The following is a 19,712-nucleotide window of genomic DNA, read 5'->3' as shown; positions in this document are numbered from 1 at the left end:
CCTTGCTTAACTTTCCAGATCTTACGAATTTATTACTTTTCAACTATATACTGTCTCTCTTTTTTTTTTCATTAACTTACTTTACAGATCGTATAACACAATTTTTCCCCCATCTCTCGTCGTTTACATATGCACTCACACACAACAAATGTCCACGTCTCGCGTGTGAAGATTTTCCTCGCGTATACAATACAAAATTTAAATGTATCGAATGGAAAAATATCGAACGCTTCGTTATGCAAAATTTTTCACACTCTTTTTTTCACAAGACTTAAATTTATTTCTAATATATATAATAATCACTCTTGCAATCGTGACTTGTACAATACACAAGGCTGCCACATGGCTAAGTTGTAAATTAATAATTGGTATTTTTCACAATTGTGCGACTTCGTTTTTTTACTATCGTTTAATTAACATTGTACATGTATGATAAGGCACTAAAAAAATTCCAAATAAACTTAGTAATCGCTCTTTTCATACGCAACGAATTTATTAAACTCAAGCTTGATTTATTCTCTTTCTTTTTTGACAATGAAATCGAATTTTCTGCTGCTTCTCAGTCGAAGTTTAATTATATTCATAAATCATGCGATTTACAACAGACTGTAACTTATTTCTCAGCCGTCAAAATCGTTAAGCTTATGCTTTCACAAAATAAAAAATATCGATTTCTTACAAAGATAACATTTTAAACGGTTAGGTAAAAAAAATGTTTTCCTATATTTCTATTTTCTTTAAAATATATATACTTAGCTTTTTACTATTATCACGTGTTAGTCCCTTTTATTACTCGAACGCTAACCTTTGATGAAAATAGTATTTTTACCTATGTGTAAATTATACTTGTAAATAATTTTTTTCCTCTTTTTCTCGTAAAAAATCACATAATTTGGCTTCGCAGAAGCAATATATAAAACGAAATTGTCATCGATTTTTTTTTCTTTGCTATTATCTCATTCTTTATAAAAATGTTTCAAAGTTAATGTGCTAAAATTAAAAAAAAAATCGTTTTAAGTTACAAGTTTTTTTGTTTCTTCGGATTTTTCAGATATACATGTAACATTATCCCGCAATGCTCTGTATTATTAGCTCTTACAAACTATTCATCAATCTTATCTAGGCTCGTAAATAACTACAATGTTTCAATTTGATTATATTTTCTCTCGCTCTTTCTATCGGCGAAGCGGCTGCTGCGGTTTGTTCATAACAATTTTCATATTATAGCCGCGGAGAACGAAATAAATTCTTGTGTCGGAAGAATTGACGTTATTATGTATTACGCGCTATGTATCCATGCACTCGGACTAGTTTATTTCAATACACGTTCATACTTTGTTTACAAAAAAAAGACAGAATCGCTCACGCTTCCGGAAAAAATATAGGCTTTTTATAAATTGATTATTATTTGATTGTCTTTTACGCTCGATAACGTACTTAATATGTAAAAAAAAAGATCATTGTGCGTCGGCTACTGACTGTTTACTCTTTTGTATTAAAAACTACCTTTGCGTCAATAATGAGAAGGCTATTCGATTCTCATTATTCGCGAATGATTTGTTTGTTGTCGAATGTGAAAAAGATAAAATTTAAAAAAAAACAAGTATATTAAGTACAAACGCAATTGAAGCGGCAGTTTGTAATAAGAGAGCTCTTGTTTTTAATAAGGTATCTCGGGTAGTTTTTTTTTTCGGTTACACTATTATTGTTTTCATCATCATCGACATTCACGTTAAACAAAACACACTCGAAGGCGAATAATAACGATAAAAAAAAAATTGTGCTTCTGTATCAGACGAGTCGTTGCAGCTCCGAGCCGCTGCATCGGGGAAGCGTGTGCCTCTTGAGGGCTATGCCGAAAGCCTCGAGATTGTGATCGTTGAGACGCTTCTCCATCCTGAGATGATTGAGAAATCGGTCCTTCTTGGAGCGCGTGAAGTAGCCGCGGGCGCAGGTGCGTCGGAAGGCCTCCTTCTCGGCCGCGATCATGCACTTGGTGGCCTTCTCGTCCTGGAGCTCGTTCGTCGACGTGTTGATAGACACTCTGAGGGCCGTCTCGGAATCCGAATCTGCTTCAGAGAGAAACCAAGAGATTATTATATAACCAATTTTTTTTTATCGCCAACATCGAGCACACTTACCAGACTCCATGGAGGATGCCGAGGAATTCGACGAGCAGCCGGACGACGACAGGCTCAGTTCCCAGGCGGCGGGTCTCTGCATTATGGCCGACGAGTTGCCGAGGACCGTGCAATGGGCCGCCGACGCGGCGGCCGTCGCCTCCGCGGCCGATCTCAGGAGCGACGCGTCGAAGCTCGACGGCAGCGTCTTGCTCTTCAGCTGCTGTCGTCTCGTCTGTCGATTGAGCTGGTGCAGCGACGTCGTCGTCGTGTGTCTGCGCTGCTGCTGTGGATTGCCGTCCGAGTTCGTTTCGACGACTCCTCGGCTGTGCGCGTAGCTTTGTCGTTTTGCTTGTGCATTGCTGAGCTGTGGCGAGCTGCAGCTCTGGTGCGGCGACTGTTGTTGTTGCTGTTGTTGTTGTTCCTCGTTGTTGGCGGCTTTTTGGTCCGTGGAATCTGTGGCGGTAATTTGTTGCTTCTTGCGCGGCGGCACGACCGTGTCGTCTCTTCCTTCGACTAGGCTGTGTAAATAAAAGAGATAATATTTAAATAAAAATGAGATAATATTTAAATTTAACATCGATGAATTAATCATCGTCAATCGATCGACGGCATGCAACAATAAAACGTCATCTAGCTCGAAATAGGCTATTATACTTGCATTTCTCTCTATCTCTCTCCCTCTCGAAACGCCAATAACGCGCGTGGGCGCGAGATAAAACAATTCAAGTTACGCGCGTTATCTCGATGATCGATTATAATAAAGCGCGAGCTCCGTAATAACATCGCAGATCGTAACACAACGGCAGACACTCGACATTTTCGTATTATCAATGCGCGCGATAGCCGTAGTCGTACGTCGTCGTGTAATCGCTTTCCGAAGAAGACGTCGTAGTCGATGTGTTTGTGCGTCAGTGTGCGAAAACGTCGCGAGTACGTGTGTGTATACAAACAAAGACGACGCATCGCACACAATCGCATGGCTTCTTCGATAGGTTCGAGAAAGAGAGATAGAGATATGAGTGAGAAATCGTCGTATAGCAGCAGCTGATACACACACGCTTTAGCCGTGCTCTGCTCTGACCTCGAACTTTCAGCCGCACGCGCCGCGCGTATTATACACGAACAAAAAAAAAGGAGCTATTCACAAAATAATACACGAGTACGAAGTTTCTCGACTTCGGGTTCCTTATAATTCAGGATTCTTAATCGGCACGCACGGGAATAATATCAAGTCCGAAAAAGGTCATTCGTGCGCGAGATGTGTAACACAACGATGATTCACCCATACGTTATAAACATTTTTTTCAACTCGCAGCTGACCTTCAAGGGTTGACGACTGAATTGATCGTCGGATATACGACGACAATGTTGTATTATATAGAAGAGAGATATGGATAATAAAGTGCGCGCGACCCCCGAGGAGTTTAGTATCATATAAGAAAAGAGCCTTGGCGAGTCATAGCTATACACGAACGAAACGAACCTAACATGATAATAATATTTTTCTAATAAGGCAAAAGACCGTGACGAAGTTGCGTCGTCGTCGTCGTCGTTACATTGTAATATAGTCAAAACAGGTACAACATTGTATATGCGCTGCTCATCAACGTGATTATCCGCGCGCCGCGCTTGTTTGAGTTTCGCAAAGCACCAGCAAGCGTAATTATAATTTCAGAGAGAGACAGAGAGACGTCTTTTTCGTTTTTAACCTGGCTATATGCAGCGTCTAAAGCTCCACTGAACAATATGAAATTATTTTTCTTCTTCAAAAAAAAAGCTGACTCGCGAGAGGAGCCAATGTCCGTGCTTATATATGCGTCTTCTTCATTTTCTCTCGCTCCTATTTTTAGCCCGCGATCCGGGTAGCGTATTATAATAAACTCATATATTTTCGGTGTGCGATGGCAAAGATGCAGGGAAAGAAAAAGCACACACTCACGCGCGATTTCCGTTTGTTTTTGCAAATTGTCAATAACCCTCTCGAACTATAAGTGGACGCGGCCGCATGACAAGAGTGCAGAGCTGCTGCTGCTGCGTTGTGTGTATCCGCCAGAGAGTGAAAGTATTTACGGCGTTCGGCCTCGGCATCTTCTCTCGTATACAATATACACATGCGTGCATCATATACAGAGGCCACCGAAGGTCTGTCTATTATGTGTTATGTGTACACGCGGTAATTATCGCGGCATTCCGCGGATAGCTCGGATCCCCGTGGATGCGGCTTTTTCCATCTCTTAGCTACTTTTTTTTTTCTTCTACTTCTCTCGCGTTACGAGGCGAGAAAAGCCGCGAGCACGAGTAGCGTACGCGTATAATGTACGGGGGAAAGGAACGATTAATTTCCAATTAAAAGTCGCGCGTCCCAGTTGATTTATAAGCATAAATATACGAGTTCGTAAGAGTGAAAAGCGTTTACTATACAGCGGTTGACGAACGCGTCGCCGCGGCTGGCTTATCTCTCTACTATTACTACTACTGCCACTACTACTATCGCAACACTCCGGGGTTTTTAATGCGTGCGTAGCGCTGCTCGTACGTGTTTGCATTAATCATCGGCGCAGAAATGACGAGTGCCCGTATTATTATACTAGTGGCAACGCAGTTGCTAAAGCTGAGCGAAACTCGATGTAGCACATATTTTATATATATTTATATAAATTTTTTTTGTCAATAAATCACAATTAAAATATAAGCAGCTGTTGGGTACTCATACTGCATACTGCATACGCGTGCAGATCGAGTGAAATCGTATCGCAATACCGCGTTGTCGCGTGTCGGAAACATATTCGATACATGTCTACATATCTTCTAATCGAGAAGTTCACGTTTGGAAATGGAATCAAAGTACTGACTGTCGTTCCAATGCAACGTGCAATTTCAATGCAACTCGCCGTACATATTGTGTAACGAAACTCACATGACTTTTCAATGTGTCGATTAATTATTGCAGAGTTCAGATTGAATGGCGAATCTTGCGACTTATAATTTGGAGACGGAAGGTAATTCAAGCGAACAAGACAGATTACCATAAGATAAAATATTGAAATATTAGATGAACATAAGAACACCATTTAACTGTGATTGCTTGTATTTTATTTATTGCATATTATATTTAATCTGAACTGATTTAAGCATTTTGTTAAATTAATTACAATATGTATACATGTAAATATAATTGATTCATTATACACGGTACGCAATACATAGATGACAACGGATTTTACAATACACAAATCAAACACATTAACGTGGTATTATAACGCACTTATTGAGGCATTATTACATCAAATACCCACAAATTGCATTTTACGTACAAAATGCGAATTATGCACTACATAACAACATAATTTATTTATATTTACACAATAGTATATAAATACGATTTAACAAATGTAAAAAAACATAATAAATAAACAATACATCGAACAACAATTATACATTTCCTACATATCTCAACCTGGAGCTTTCGTCCACTACGGCCTCGTAGTGATTTCCCATAAGGTGCCAGTCCCTTGAAGAACGCGCAAATATATTTCGCATTGACACGAACGTTCCCCACTGAAAGTAAAAAGCATACAGTTCACTATGTTATCAATTACACTATAAAATAGCTTTATAAATTATAATTAATTTACCTTAATGACTCTCGCACATCTGCGTGCTAAGTCTTGCGACGTCTTGCACCGTATGCGCAAACCCGCATTGTTTTCAACATCGAACGCGAACGTTCGACAAAGTTCCCCATCGACTTCCTGCTCTTCCAATGGCGATATACACACCACTCTGCCTCGAAAACTGGAAAATATTCTGCAAACGAAACAGAATGTTTATTATTTAAGTAATAAATTGTCAACACCGGAACGTGTTTGATTACTTGACCAAGGCTACAATTGTTTCGCATATTATTCTAAGCACGACGCGTATCACCACCGACGTTAACAGCGTAGTAAACATTGTCCATATATAAACACTATTACATATAAGAAAATTGATCTCACGCGGCATTCACATTAGTAGCGTAGACATGAAAAAATTCCTTAACGTGTTACAATACATTATATGATAATAAATACTTACCTCATAATTACACGGTCGCGGAAACGGCGTCCTCGTTCCATTATCGAACCTTTTTATACTGATCGACTAACACCGATCGAATGCGTATTATTAGCTGTAGGATAATCAAAAAAACAAAAATCGAATATACAATCGCGTTTACAACGAACGCAGCTTTACTGCACACAAAATATACCACAATAAAACACGAAAAACTTGTAACACGTACACACGCCTATTGAGCTTACAATTGTAACTATGGTATACACATGTAAACGCTACTACGAGTATTACACTTTCGGATATCGAAGACAAATGAACCGAAACGCGTCTTGCGCGTACATACCAAGCTACAAATGTCTACACATCAATTAATAGTATGAAACAATGGTCCCACAACGCTCTTATTATGTGTTTACACATTTCAAAAGATCCAGTGGGGATTGAAATATATATAAGAACGTGATACCGCGCGCTATCGTCCCTTAATCAATTGTACGTGCTCGCATTCTTTTGGTCATCTGTTACGCGTATCGAATAGAAAATTATTCATCGTTCCTACGCAAATTGCGTACGAATTTGACTCGACTCTACGTTGTATATTGTGCGTATATGCGTGTGACATGGTGCATGTGGTATTTTGTATACGTACATACATACAATTTGACACACAATTGCGCACGTGTAGATCTTGTAGCGCTGTACTTGCGAGTAACGTCTCTCCAGTACCTGTTCCAGGCAGTAAAAATGTATTTGTATGCACTTAAGCTGCATTTTTTTTTCCGGACTAACTGTAAATCATACACACTTTCGTGAACATCATAGGATTATTTTTTTACATACACTTGCACATATATACTTTGTGTAGGTGTGCATGTTTTGTGCGTGCATCAATGCGCGCTGGTATAGAGTCTCGAGTCGAGATGCAACGAGTCTTGAAGGTTGTACATAGTAGTAATAAGGGGATATCCGCGCCACAGCAGCATAAATAAATAAAATTAATTTTACAGTAACATTAACCCGTACTTCACCCACGTACTCAACCATTCACTTAAATTTAAACCACAAAAATAATATATTCTCATTTATTCCTACTGTGTTACTAAATCATAGCGTGCTTTCACGCGCTTCAAGTGCTACGCGGAACCGATTCAGACAGTTAAAACATTTCATATAGCAAGTCCAGCAGGATCGGATTACCGAACGCGCGAAGTATAGTCGCACGATCGTCGCCAACCTTTGCTACCTATACACGAGCCTCTCCGCAGTAGACGAATCTTATGAGCGTACGCGCCACACGTATATAAAACTAAGCGAGGCAGATAAAAGAGAGTACAAAAAACAGAAATCACAAAAAAAAAAAAAAAAAAAAAAAAAAAAAAAAAAAAAAAAAAAAAAAAAAAAAAAAAAAAAAAAAAAAAAAAAAAAAAAAAAAAAAAAAAAAAAAAAAAAAAAAAAAAAAAAAAAAAAAAAAAAAAAAAAAAAAAAAAAAAAAAAAAAAAAAAAAAAAAAAAAAAAAAAAAAAAAAAAAAAAAAAAAAAAAAAAAAAAAAAAAAAAAAAAAAAAAAAAAAAAAAAAAAAAAAAAAAAAAAAAAAAAAAAAAAAAAAAAAAAAAAAAAAAAAAAAAAAAAAAAAAAAAAAAAAAAAAAAAAAAAAAAAAAAAAAAAAAAAAAAAAAAAAAAAAAAAAAAAAAAAAAAAAAAAAAAAAAAAAAAAAAAAAAAAAAAAAAAAAAAAAAAAAAAAAAAAAAAAAAAAAAAAAAAAAAAAAAAAAAAAAAAAAAAAAAAAAAAAAAAAAAAAAAAAAAAAAAAAAAAAAAAAAAAAAAAAAAAAAAAAAAAAAAAAAAAAAAAAAAAAAAAAAAAAAAAAAAAAAAAAAAAAAAAAAAAAAAAAAAAAAAAAAAAAAAAAAAAAAAAAAAAAAAAAAAAAAAAAAAAAAAAAAAAAAAAAAAAAAAAAAAAAAAAAAAAAAAAAAAAAAAAAAAAAAAAAAAAAAAAAAAAAAAAAAAAAAAAAAAAAAAAAAAAAAAAAAAAAAAAAAAAAAAAAAAAAAAAAAAAAAAAAAAAAAAAAAAAAAAAAAAAAAAAAAAAAAAAAAAAAAAAAAAAAAAAAAAAAAAAAAAAAAAAAAAAAAAAAAAAAAAAAAAAAAAAAAAAAAAAAAAAAAAAAAAAAAAAAAAAAAAAAAAAAAAAAAAAAAAAAAAAAAAAAAAAAAAAAAAAAAAAAAAAAAAAAAAAAAAAAAAAAAAAAAAAAAAAAAAAAAAAAAAAAAAAAAAAAAAAAAAAAAAAAAAAAAAAAAAAAAAAAAAAAAAAAAAAAAAAAAAAAAAAAAAAAAAAAAAAAAAAAAAAAAAAAAAAAAAAAAAAAAAAAAAAAAAAAAAAAAAAAAAAAAAAAAAAAAAAAAAAAAAAAAAAAAAAAAAAAAAAAAAAAAAAAAAAAAAAAAAAAAAAAAAAAAAAAAAAAAAAAAAAAAAAAAAAAAAAAAAAAAAAAAAAAAAAAAAAAAAAAAAAAAAAAAAAAAAAAAAAAAAAAAAAAAAAAAAAAAAAAAAAAAAAAAAAAAAAAAAAAAAAAAAAAAAAAAAAAAAAAAAAAAAAAAAAAAAAAAAAAAAAAAAAAAAAAAAAAAAAAAAAAAAAAAAAAAAAAAAAAAAAAAAAAAAAAAAAAAAAAAAAAAAAAAAAAAAAAAAAAAAAAAAAAAAAAAAAAAAAAAAAAAAAAAAAAAAAAAAAAAAAAAAAAAAAAAAAAAAAAAAAAAAAAAAAAAAAAAAAAAAAAAAAAAAAAAAAAAAAAAAAAAAAAAAAAAAAAAAAAAAAAAAAAAAAAAAAAAAAAAAAAAAAAAAAAAAAAAAAAAAAAAAAAAAAAAAAAAAAAAAAAAAAAAAAAAAAAAAAAAAAAAAAAAAAAAAAAAAAAAAAAAAAAAAAAAAAAAAAAAAAAAAAAAAAAAAAAAAAAAAAAAAAAAAAAAAAAAAAAAAAAAAAAAAAAAAAAAAAAAAAAAAAAAAAAAAAAAAAAAAAAAAAAAAAAAAAAAAAAAAAAAAAAAAAAAAAAAAAAAAAAAAAAAAAAAAAAAAAAAAAAAAAAAAAAAAAAAAAAAAAAAAAAAAAAAAAAAAAAAAAAAAAAAAAAAAAAANAAGAAGTAACGCATATTTTGATGGGCTGGCCTCTGTATCATTCATCGCGACCCGTAGTTTCGATTTCCATAAATGATGAGTGCTGGGAAGCATTGAAGGTATTCAACATTTTTCTACAACAACCCAATCAACTTTACGGTTTTATCATACAACACTTTCATATATACATCTATTCATATTTCATTTTCAGACTAAATCAACCAAGATAAGCCGAGATATCAAATCGATCTTACAGAAATATTTAGATCAACCACAAACCTTAGAACATTTATCTCTCTTTGAATTCGCTAAAAATTTTTACGTTCGATGTAAAATTTACACTAAAAGGCTTCAACCCGCAGTGGTACAAATATTTCCCAAGTACAATACTACTAACGACGAAAACACAAATACATCGTATTACAAGCAACAATGTATACTGCACATTCCGTTCAGATCCAACATCGAACCGTTTCACACTCTTCAACACGGCAACAACACAACGTGGCAAGACTTATACGAACAGCACAACATATCGAATCACCACATACCCGACTTACCATCACTTGACCCCAATAACAACGAAACCAATGACGACCCCAATATCGACACAGAAGACGACATACATCGTAATGCATTCGAACTCGCATCCTCATTACGTACGAATGATAACGACTCTCAGCTTGGTTGTCGATTAATGGACGTAATATACGATTGGAAACAACATACAAACGAGTATCCATCATTTGACGCAATCAACCAATTTCTCCATACATACAAATCATCATCAAGTACATCACCACAAACAGTCGACAATGCATCCATAGACATCTCATTATCTCCAGATCAATCAATCGTTATCCACACTGTTCAACAACAAATAGAGTACATACTACTTCATAATAGTAATGAACAATCTACGTCCAATAATCTTAAACGATACATAATACAGGGTAAAGCTGGTAGTGGCAAAAGTACTATCATTCATAGAATGCGACATCTTATCACATCTAAATTAAATTCAGATGCACTTGCATTAACAGCTCCAACAGGCGCAGCCGCTATAAACATAAATGGTGAAACATTACACTCCTTCTTCAAACTCCCCATATCTCATAAATCATTTTCCGAATTAAAAAATCAAGCATTACGCAAATTTCAAATTGAAAAAAAAAATCTCAAATTTCTTATTATTGACGAAATGTCTATGATTGGTGCTCGCTTCCTGCATCAGATAGACAGACGGTGCAGGCAATTATTTCCACACGTAGATGAACCATTCGGCGGCATATATGTCTATTTAATAGGCGACTTCAATCAATTACCACCCGTTAAAGACGCTCCTTTATACAGCACATCACATTACGACGAGTTCTCCATTAACGGATCAATCATTTTTAATTCTTTTCAACGATTTATAGAGCTATCAACCAACCATCGACAAACAAATAATACCCCTTTCATCAATCTACTGAACAACATAGCATCAGGCAACATCACAAATGATGACTACGAAATGCTAGCAAAACGCAGAGAATCTATTTTACCCATTGAAACCAAACTACAATTTAAAAATTCAATACATTTATATGCAACTAATATACAAGTACAGGAACGAAACGAAACACAACTCAAAATCAATAATACGCCCGTCATCAAAATAAAATCACACAACACGCCCGATATTGCAGTTACAGCAAGCGACGACACGTTATCGGGATTACAACACATCTTACTATTATCTATAGGATGCCGAGTAATGTTAAAAACAAATGTATGGGTAACAGGAGGTCTGATAAATGGATCTATAGGTACTGTAAGAGCTATATTGTACGACTCCGACGTAGACCCACCCAATTTACCGTTCGCAATAATGGTAGAATTTGACGCATTTGCAGGTCCCTTCGTCCACAATAACTGTTTTCCCATTAAATGTATCACAAGATCATGGAGTTCACGAGGCGTCAAATGTACAAGAAAACAATTTCCGCTTACATTATCATACGCTATCACCATTCACAAATCACAAGGCCTAACACTCGATAACGTCGTTATTGACATAGGCAGTAAAGAAATGACTGGCGGTATAACATACGTCGCATTAAGCCGTGTCAGATCTATAGAAAATATAATGTTCTCCAAATTTTACGACAAAAAACGATTCGATTTGATATCAAGATCACAAGTAATAAAAAGTCGTAACAGTTTTTTAAAACGTCTGAGACTCTTGCATAACCAATAGTAATCAGATGAAATTATTATTATTAAAGTAATTATTATAGTAATTAATCTCAAACTTATATCCATCAAAAATAAACATGCATTCAAGGGTTCAACTTCAACGAGCAATACGCCACACATGAATCGCAATAATACACTCTATATAAATTACAAAAACTCTTTATTATGTATTATACAACTAACGTACAACGCACGCATTTTATAACTAATATAATAACTTTTTAAAATTTCATACTTTAATTAGTATGAAGTAACGAGAATTTAATAAACATTTAAATTAATGTCAATGTTAATAATAAACTTTACACCACAAACTAAAAAACTCGTAGCATATATCTCTTTAATCCTATACCAATTCTTAGCATGCATTTATTAAAACACCAGAACAGTTGAAGGCGTGATTCGATTCTAGCAGTCTTTCACGTCAATCGAAAACAACAATTTAAACACATCACCGGCGATTACAGCTACTTCACTCTTTGTAACTTTGACCCTACTTAGACATTCACAGCTTTAAACACGTAACAGGATTTTAAATCTACTTCGTTCTTTACAGTTTTCACACTTATGCGCCACAATCTCGATCGATAGCCACAAATGAATTTAAACGCACCCCCGCAGACATTTCTGAATACTTTCAAAAATGTGTACACGTCAACGCATTTTACACCTACTGCAGCCTTTGCGATTTCCCTTCCCGCGCTCCCGCATCCATCGAAAAACGGATTTTCACCCACTTCTGAAGACAAACACGTAACAGCATTTAAATATTTAATATACACTTTATATACACTTCTGAAGAAATTCCCGAAGACATTCCGGAAGACGTTCTGAAGACATTCACGACACTAAACAGGTAACAGCATTTAAAACCTATTTCGCGCATTACATTTTCCATTTATATGCGTCAATCTCGATCAATAGCAATACATGAATTTAAACGCACTCCTGAAGACATTTCTGAAGACTTTTAGAATTTTTAACACGTGAACCCATTTGACACCTACTTGCTCTTCCTTTTATGTGCTTACATCTCATTCGAAAAACCGATTTCAACGCACTTCTGAAGACATTCCTGAAGACGTTCGCAACGACTTCAGAATTTATACAGCACATCCCCAGGTCGATACAAAGCCACCATAAAAATTTGAAACCAATCAATTGAACGGTTATCGAGATATCGTGTTTACAAGCTCGACCCGAGTTAACAATAGAAGGACTTCGCTCCGCTCAGCTTAATTATTAATACGTTCGCTGTATGCTCTAAACAGCGCCGCGACATTCCTCCGACGCTCCGGATACTTTCGAGGAGTGCTGATTCACCTATCGGCCACTCTGATGCTTCGTCGGGCTAATGACATTTTTATTGAAAAAATAAAAAAAAAGAAAAAATAATGTAAAACGATCGTGCGATCTTGCAGATTTTCCGCTGCTGCGTGCGAATAGTATAGTTAAGGTAAGACGACGCTCTTTAATGGTGGTGTGTGTGTGTCTGTCTTTGTGAATGCTGCTGCTACTCCGTTTACGTACAATCATAACAATGATAATGGTATAAAATCGCGCCGAGTATGAGTCATCGTCGTCGTCGCCGTCGTCGCGAGCGGCCGGAGCATTATTGCGACGATGCACGCCCTTTTATACATACTACTACTACTACCACTACTGTATATAGTTGCGGAGTAGCTTTAGAAGCGGAGACACGCAACTCGAGCGCGACGGTGCGCGCGGCCACTTGTTGCGAGTGCGGCTGTACTTAAAACTCTGCTTCTAGCTACTAGTCGCGCGCGCGCGAGAGAGAGAGAAGCGACTATTTAGACCCGATGCTGTCAAGTGCGTCTATCATCGTCATCATCATCATCATCATCATCATCGTTGTTGTATGGAAATGATGCGCTTCCTTATGATGGATAATTTCGATCATTCGATGCTGCTGTCTACGGAATCTTAATCATACATAAACATTACGCGAACATCAATTTGACTCTAACATACGCCTTATATTGTGTGCGATATGTGGATTTTTTTTTTATTATTTTCGTACCGTAGATTACGCAATCGCGCGAGAGAGAGATGTGCATACCAGCGGCTGCTGCTGCTGCTGCTGCTTTCACTTTCTTTTTTATTATCGCTCTCTGTCTGGGGCCGCCGGCTCCGGGGCTTCGGGAACGCGAACGAAAATAAAAGAAAAATGCAGCCAGCCAGTAGTGGCCAACGCGACGTTTTAAAAAAGAAATTAAAAGAACGTGAAAATCGAACGCGCGTGTATAAAGATGGAGAGACGCAGTACGTGCACGCAGCCATATATTACAAGAGAGTGAAAGCGATGGGCGGACGAGGAGTCAAAAACGCAGCGAAACTTGGCCCATTGTGAGTGGTAGACGCAGCCGAGGATAATGTTAATGAATCAGGATCGAGGATCGATCTCGTCGTTTTTCTTTTCTGACAAATTCTTAGGACCCAGCCGAGCGTTTGATTTTACTTTTCTCGGTCGTTTTTCTCCCTCTCCCCATAATATGTCACGCAGATTAGCTCTTGTGCAGACGCGCCAAGGTCATCGTGCATTTTTTTTTTTGAATTATATATATATATACTCGAGGCTGCGTAGGTAGAGAAAGAGACGCGCATTCCACTCGAAGGCAGTCGCACCAAAAACTCGTCGCACATACGTTAGAATCAAGATATATACAAAAAAAAAGACAACACGCCGTATACGAATATAAGGTACTACGCGAGCCGATTCACGACTCGCCGTATTAGCCGAGGCGGATAGAGTTATGCCGGGAATTCGGTGCCGAGATTACGCGCGACGCTCGTTATGTTGCTCGGTGTAAAAATCCGAGAGACGAGATAATAATGTAATATTATAAAGCCGGTGCTGCTGCTGCTGCTGCTGTTACACGCGCGCGAGGCCAAGGATTGGCCCCGCGTATATATAGTATATATGGTATAAGTAATTGCGAGAAATTACCTAAGCGCGACAATTAGCACTCGAGTTTGAAGATTGACACTGACTGCGAGCGTGCGGCGGCGGCGCCGTTGTTGTCGTCGTCGTGCTCGAGTGCACTCACTCAGATTATCGTTATACGAGTGTCTTGTGTCGGGAAAAAATTCGTTTATATACGACATTTCAAATAACCCAAAAAATATTTTTTTTTTTTTACACATGAATTTTCCCTGCCTGAAAACACTTCAAATTATATAAACATCAAACCGGTATAAGTATATCGTTATGTTTGTGCACGATCGATTACGAGCTTTTCGCGCGCCGTCGAAGCGATACGCATCTATTGTTTTTCCTCGCGCGATCGCTGCAAACTGCACACACCGCCGCCTTATCTCTCTGTCTTGCAGCTCGCGACCACGACACGTTCCCCGCGCGCGGGCGTGCATTATCACCCCAAGTTACACGGCTAATTATTAGAGATACATCGTTCGGTCGCGTGAGCTTTTTTTTTGCGTACTCCAGGAAATGCCGATCGCGCGTACACAGTATCAGCGACTCGAACGACTCTTTCCGGGAAGAGATCGGGTCAATTATAATATATATGGGAAAAATAAAAGAGAGTTAGTATAATTGTAAGGCTTGACACGCGACGTTGACTCGAGAGCGGAGATAGGTGTGGCTGCAGAGAAGAGGAGGACGAAAATTCCAAAATGCCAGCGAAGCGCAACAAGTTTATGTATATTTATACGTAGCGTTCGGAGACACGCGTCAGTTATAGAGTTTACGTATAGATATGCAATCCATCGGGGGCCCCAGACGCAGGAGATACGGATCGTTTCGAAAAGGATTACAACTAACGCCAAGAGAGAGAGAGAGAGAGATTGATGCTGTGACGCGCGAGCAATTATAAATGTAATAATTTAGTTGCATCGGTGTAGCTTCGAGAATCAGGATTGTAAAACAATAGAAAGACGACGCACGCGCGCGTGTGTGTGTGTATGCGAGAGTCGAGAAAACGATTGTAAAGATGGTTCGAGTATTATTATAAGTCGTTTGACGAGCTGCAGTTATGCAGCAGCTCCGAGCGAGGAATTTTGAACGACGTCCAAGCGCGAGCAAGCGAGTGCGTTTCTCAACCCAGCAGCAGCAGCAGCAGCGGCACATATACATGCATACACACACCCAAGTATATAGGTAGGCTAGCAACGATACACAGCTGAGCGCTATAATACATGTCGTCGTCGTCGTTGTCTCTTTCGATGTGTATATAAAGGCAAGAGTTGCAACTACATAACCTGCAGCGCAGCGCCAAAGAGAGAGAGAGAGAGAGAGATCCGTCACGACGACGACGACGACGACGACTCGCAGCACAGCGCGCAACAACTGACGACGACGAGTCGATGGGCTATTATTAATAATGTTTAGAGATATAGATGTATAATGTTTTTACCTGTACGTGGGGTCGAAGGAGAGCTGCAGGAGCCAAGCCACCCTGAGAGCGAAGAGCGTAAGCGTCGAGTGAACGACGTCGCCCACGGTCGATGACACCATGTTTCCCATTTTATATGCCGTGTATGTCTGTCCGTGTGTGCGTGTGTTTTGATTCGTGCTAACGCCCCGATACAAGCTGCTGTGCTTCAGCTCGTCCGCGAATATATATATATATGGGTGGTGGTGGTGGACGGGCGCGACTCGCTCCCAAGAAGATGCTGTGTATACGATGTAATTATTTCGATTGGACGAAATAATTTCGATACCTCGTTTCCTCGAGAGCCTCGCGCGCGCGGCGTTATAATAGGCTCGATCGCGACACGAGCGCGTCGTGTATATATACTAAAAATGCACGCACTCAACACGTTGCCAATTCACACGCACTCACTGTGATGCACGACTCTCGACGACCGTGTGCCTCCCTTCGCGCGATAAAATACAATACTCGACTCCGTTTTTTTTTCTTTTTTTTTTCTTGTTTCGCACAATCACCGACGACACACTGCCTGTCCGAAAAAGGTTACAAAAAAGAGTTATTGTTACACAGGTCGGATGCAGCTCTTTTCGGCTTGGCAGTACTCTTTAGCGCGGCGAGTTTTTATTCAATAACGATGATAAAATGCACACTGCAGCACACGCAACTGCTATGACAACACGATAATGCTGCTGCTCTCTGCTCGGCTATACGCGCTATAGCGGACTGAAGCTACTCTAAAACAGCAGCAGCAGCGCAGCGCGGTGTCGTGTATACATAGTAGTATATATACATGGGCTGCTCCGAAGTTTTCGTACTGTACGATATATACATATATATCGGCGCGGCCTTAAACGCGAGTTTCTCTCCCCCTCCCAATCTCTATACGACACTATAGTATCCGTCCGCGCGCGTCTTGTCTTGCTTTTGCGTGTGTGCCGACATATACACACTGACACACGTACACTATATACATTTGTGTGTATGTATATTCGTATCGCGTATACTCTGCCGCGAAATGTGTGCGTGCATGTGTGACGACGACTGCGCCGGGAGTATATACATAGTATATGCATGGCATAGAGCGGCGGGGAGCACGCGGACCGATCTGTCTCTCGCATATATATATACCAACGCACAGCAGCGTGAGCACGGCGAGTGCACGTGTACTTGCTCGCTCGAATGGGCAGCAGCGCGGATCATTGTTATTATTATTATTATTATTATTATTATGTTCCAGTTCTATATAGGTATATACCGTGCAGCGATATGTGTATGTAGTGCAGGATCATGTACTCGCTCGTTCGCGTACGCACGCGTGCACTAAGGATATTCCCCCCAGTCAACGTCGACGACGCCATATGCATGTTATACTCGTATACATGTATATATGAGGCCGCGGCGCAACATAGAATATACATAAAAATATCGCGCGTTGCTGCCGCCTGTCCAGGACACGAGCACCGACGACGACGAGAGCTGCTTTGTATATTATGGATATATAGCGTCAGGCGCGATGTATAGTATTGTATTCGGGCCAACAAGAAATCTTCAACCCGCCTTGAAATACAATAAACGTTATACGTTGCGTCGATTTTCGGAGTTCGTTTACCTATTATCCTACTTGGCCTCGTGTCCTTGATAAAGGATTGTCGTCTCGTTGACGTTTGCTCGGAATTACATTTTTCTCCCACGTACTCGTGGAAAAGTATACATAATAATGTAATAATGGGCGGGCAGGCAGGTTTTCCGGAAAATCTGACTGCGCGCGGCTCGTCCATTCTATGTAATGTTTATACGATACGCGATGTTATGCTTTTTATCGTCGTGCGCTATTGTGCACAATAGCATCGATGATATATAATAATAAATATGTGCACGTGTGTCGTGCGAGCCGCTTCTTTTACATCATACTTTCTGTCACACCTTCATAATAGCTCTAACTTTATCGTCGTCGTCGTCGTCGTCGTCGTTGTTATTACATTTATGTACAATTTTTTTATCTCGCGACAAGTTTCGTACATGTGTGTAAGAGATATATTTATATTTTTTAGCAACGACGTTATAATAATGATAATTACAACGACGTGCAAGCTTGTATGATTCATTGATGAATCTTTCCCCAACTTGTGTTAACTATGGCATCATCGCCTCGATCTATTAAACCAAGCCAGCGCTAATACCGCTGCTGCTGCGGACAAACAATTACGTTACAGGATATATAGGATACACACATATAAGTATATAATAAAAAATATGCACAGCTTGCCGCTGCAGCTCGAGACTGTGGGAAAAATAAAATGTGAAAAACTACGTCCGTCCGTTCGCGAGCGAGAGTTTCCTCTCTCGCATATTTATATGCACGGCATGCAATGCATCGTCGATCGCCGAGCTCGAGCTAATAATCCTTGACCGGTAGCCGAGTAAATAGTATGCTGCGATCGTGTGTAAGCTCGAACCACAGCAGCGACATTGCAATTACACATCGTGCACCGGCTATTCCATTTACCATTTACCATATAGTTTATAGTGGTGGTATAAACTCTTATAAAGTATGCAGCGTACGTGTTACACGCTCGAGTGATTCTATAGCTCGCGAAAGTCTTCGTCTCCATGTGCATATAGTATAAGTTATCGGTCGAGAGTCGACCGCCTTCATTCATCATTCCGGACGCAATTTCGCGCGGCTCTCCCGTCTACACATAGAAACACAATAGTTGTGCGCTACTACCCATACTAGTGCTTCTTCTTATATAGGCGAGTGCGCGTGTAAGTACTCGATATTACATGCGATGGGGAGCAGCGCAGTAGCAGCAGCAGCTGCTGCAATCTTCGACTCCAATCATACAAGAGCCTCACCTATGTATACACAATCCGCATCCGTTGCGGCCAAGAAAAAAAAACTCATCTCATTCATTATTTGAAAATCGAGTCGATTTTCTTTTCCGATTGCAGTTTTACGTATGCAGGCGCGCGTCATCGCGTCCGGAGGGAGCTATTTTGCGCGCGAATCAACCTGCGATGCGCGGCGCATACGTGCAAAGGAGTTGAACTATATAAATTCGTAAACATCGGCTATTTTTGCTATATATAGTTGCGATGCATAATACACGTTAACCAGCTCCGCGGCCGATCGTATACACACCTAACCGATTCCGGAACTCTCCCCCGATACAAGGCATTCCTTGTCGACTCGTCGATTTTTGAAGCTCTGCCAATATTTGCTTTATGCGTTTGCGCGCGCGTTATTCGTTCCGACAAATCGTTCGGAGGCAGGCACGCGAATTTTTACATTATATATACCTATTATATATACCTCGACGATATGTTTATACAAAATTTATTAGTAAGGCGTAGTTGACGCGTGACTCGCGATGATGATCGTCGTCGTCGTCGGCGTATTATGTAGGAATTCCCGAGGAAAAGCGATAATCAGCTGCAGCATAAGTCGCTGAGTTTTACAGAAAACTCGCATTTTTACTGAAAAGCAAAAATTTTTATTTAACGCGCACGACGAGTGTCCATAAAAAATCGCAGCGTCGTTAAAAGTCCTCGCGCCGGCTTGCATGAATTTTGCATACACGTCCATTTAGAGTTGGTAAGAAAACACTAGCAGCACTGCAAAGCGCACACACGAGCGCGAGTGCAATAACGCGAACAGAGCCGATAATTGTTCGGCTTCGAAGAATCGCGTGCGTGGCTGCGCTCTTTGTGCGTGTACGACAATTTTTTTCTTCTTCTTCCTATATATAGGTTTATATTCGCTCAACGATTCACAATGCAATTA

General features: G+C 37.6%; 2 protein-coding genes across 3 annotated transcripts; both read right to left on the bottom strand.

The window, feature by feature from the left end:
• Nucleotides 1-1,043: 1,043 nt before the first annotated feature.
• On the bottom strand, nucleotides 1,044-16,687 carry LOC106656549 (AF4/FMR2 family member 4-like). 2 transcript variants are annotated; one of them, XM_023462036.1, is made up of 3 exons: nucleotides 15,911-16,687; nucleotides 2,142-2,641; nucleotides 1,044-2,072 (listed from the first exon to the last, which is right to left on the bottom strand). In XM_023462036.1, exons 1-3 carry the CDS (start codon nucleotides 16,018-16,020, stop codon nucleotides 1,792-1,794), a joined length of 891 nt encoding a protein of 296 aa, XP_023317804.1. In that variant the 5' UTR covers nucleotides 16,021-16,687; the 3' UTR covers nucleotides 1,044-1,791. The 2 variants fall into 2 exon arrangements, with proteins under 2 accessions (XP_023317804.1, XP_014233077.1); XM_014377591.2 differs by having other exon boundaries at nucleotides 1,044-2,069.
• On the bottom strand, nucleotides 5,028-7,518 carry LOC106656551. Its single transcript, XM_014377593.2, has 3 exons — nucleotides 6,201-7,518; nucleotides 5,759-5,930; nucleotides 5,028-5,681 (listed from the first exon to the last, which is right to left on the bottom strand). Exons 1-3 carry the CDS (start codon nucleotides 6,239-6,241, stop codon nucleotides 5,556-5,558), a joined length of 339 nt encoding a protein of 112 aa, XP_014233079.1. The 5' UTR covers nucleotides 6,242-7,518; the 3' UTR covers nucleotides 5,028-5,555.
• Nucleotides 16,688-19,712: the final 3,025 nt, after the last annotated feature.

The sequence above is a fragment of the Trichogramma pretiosum genome, unplaced genomic scaffold (assembly GCF_000599845.2).
Source record: "Trichogramma pretiosum strain Unisexual culture from Peru unplaced genomic scaffold, Tpre_2.0 scaffold20, whole genome shotgun sequence".
Lineage (NCBI taxonomy): Eukaryota > Metazoa > Arthropoda > Insecta > Hymenoptera > Trichogrammatidae > Trichogramma > Trichogramma pretiosum.
Note: the sequence above shows the minus strand (reverse complement) of the source record. Positions and strands in the feature narration are given on the sequence as shown.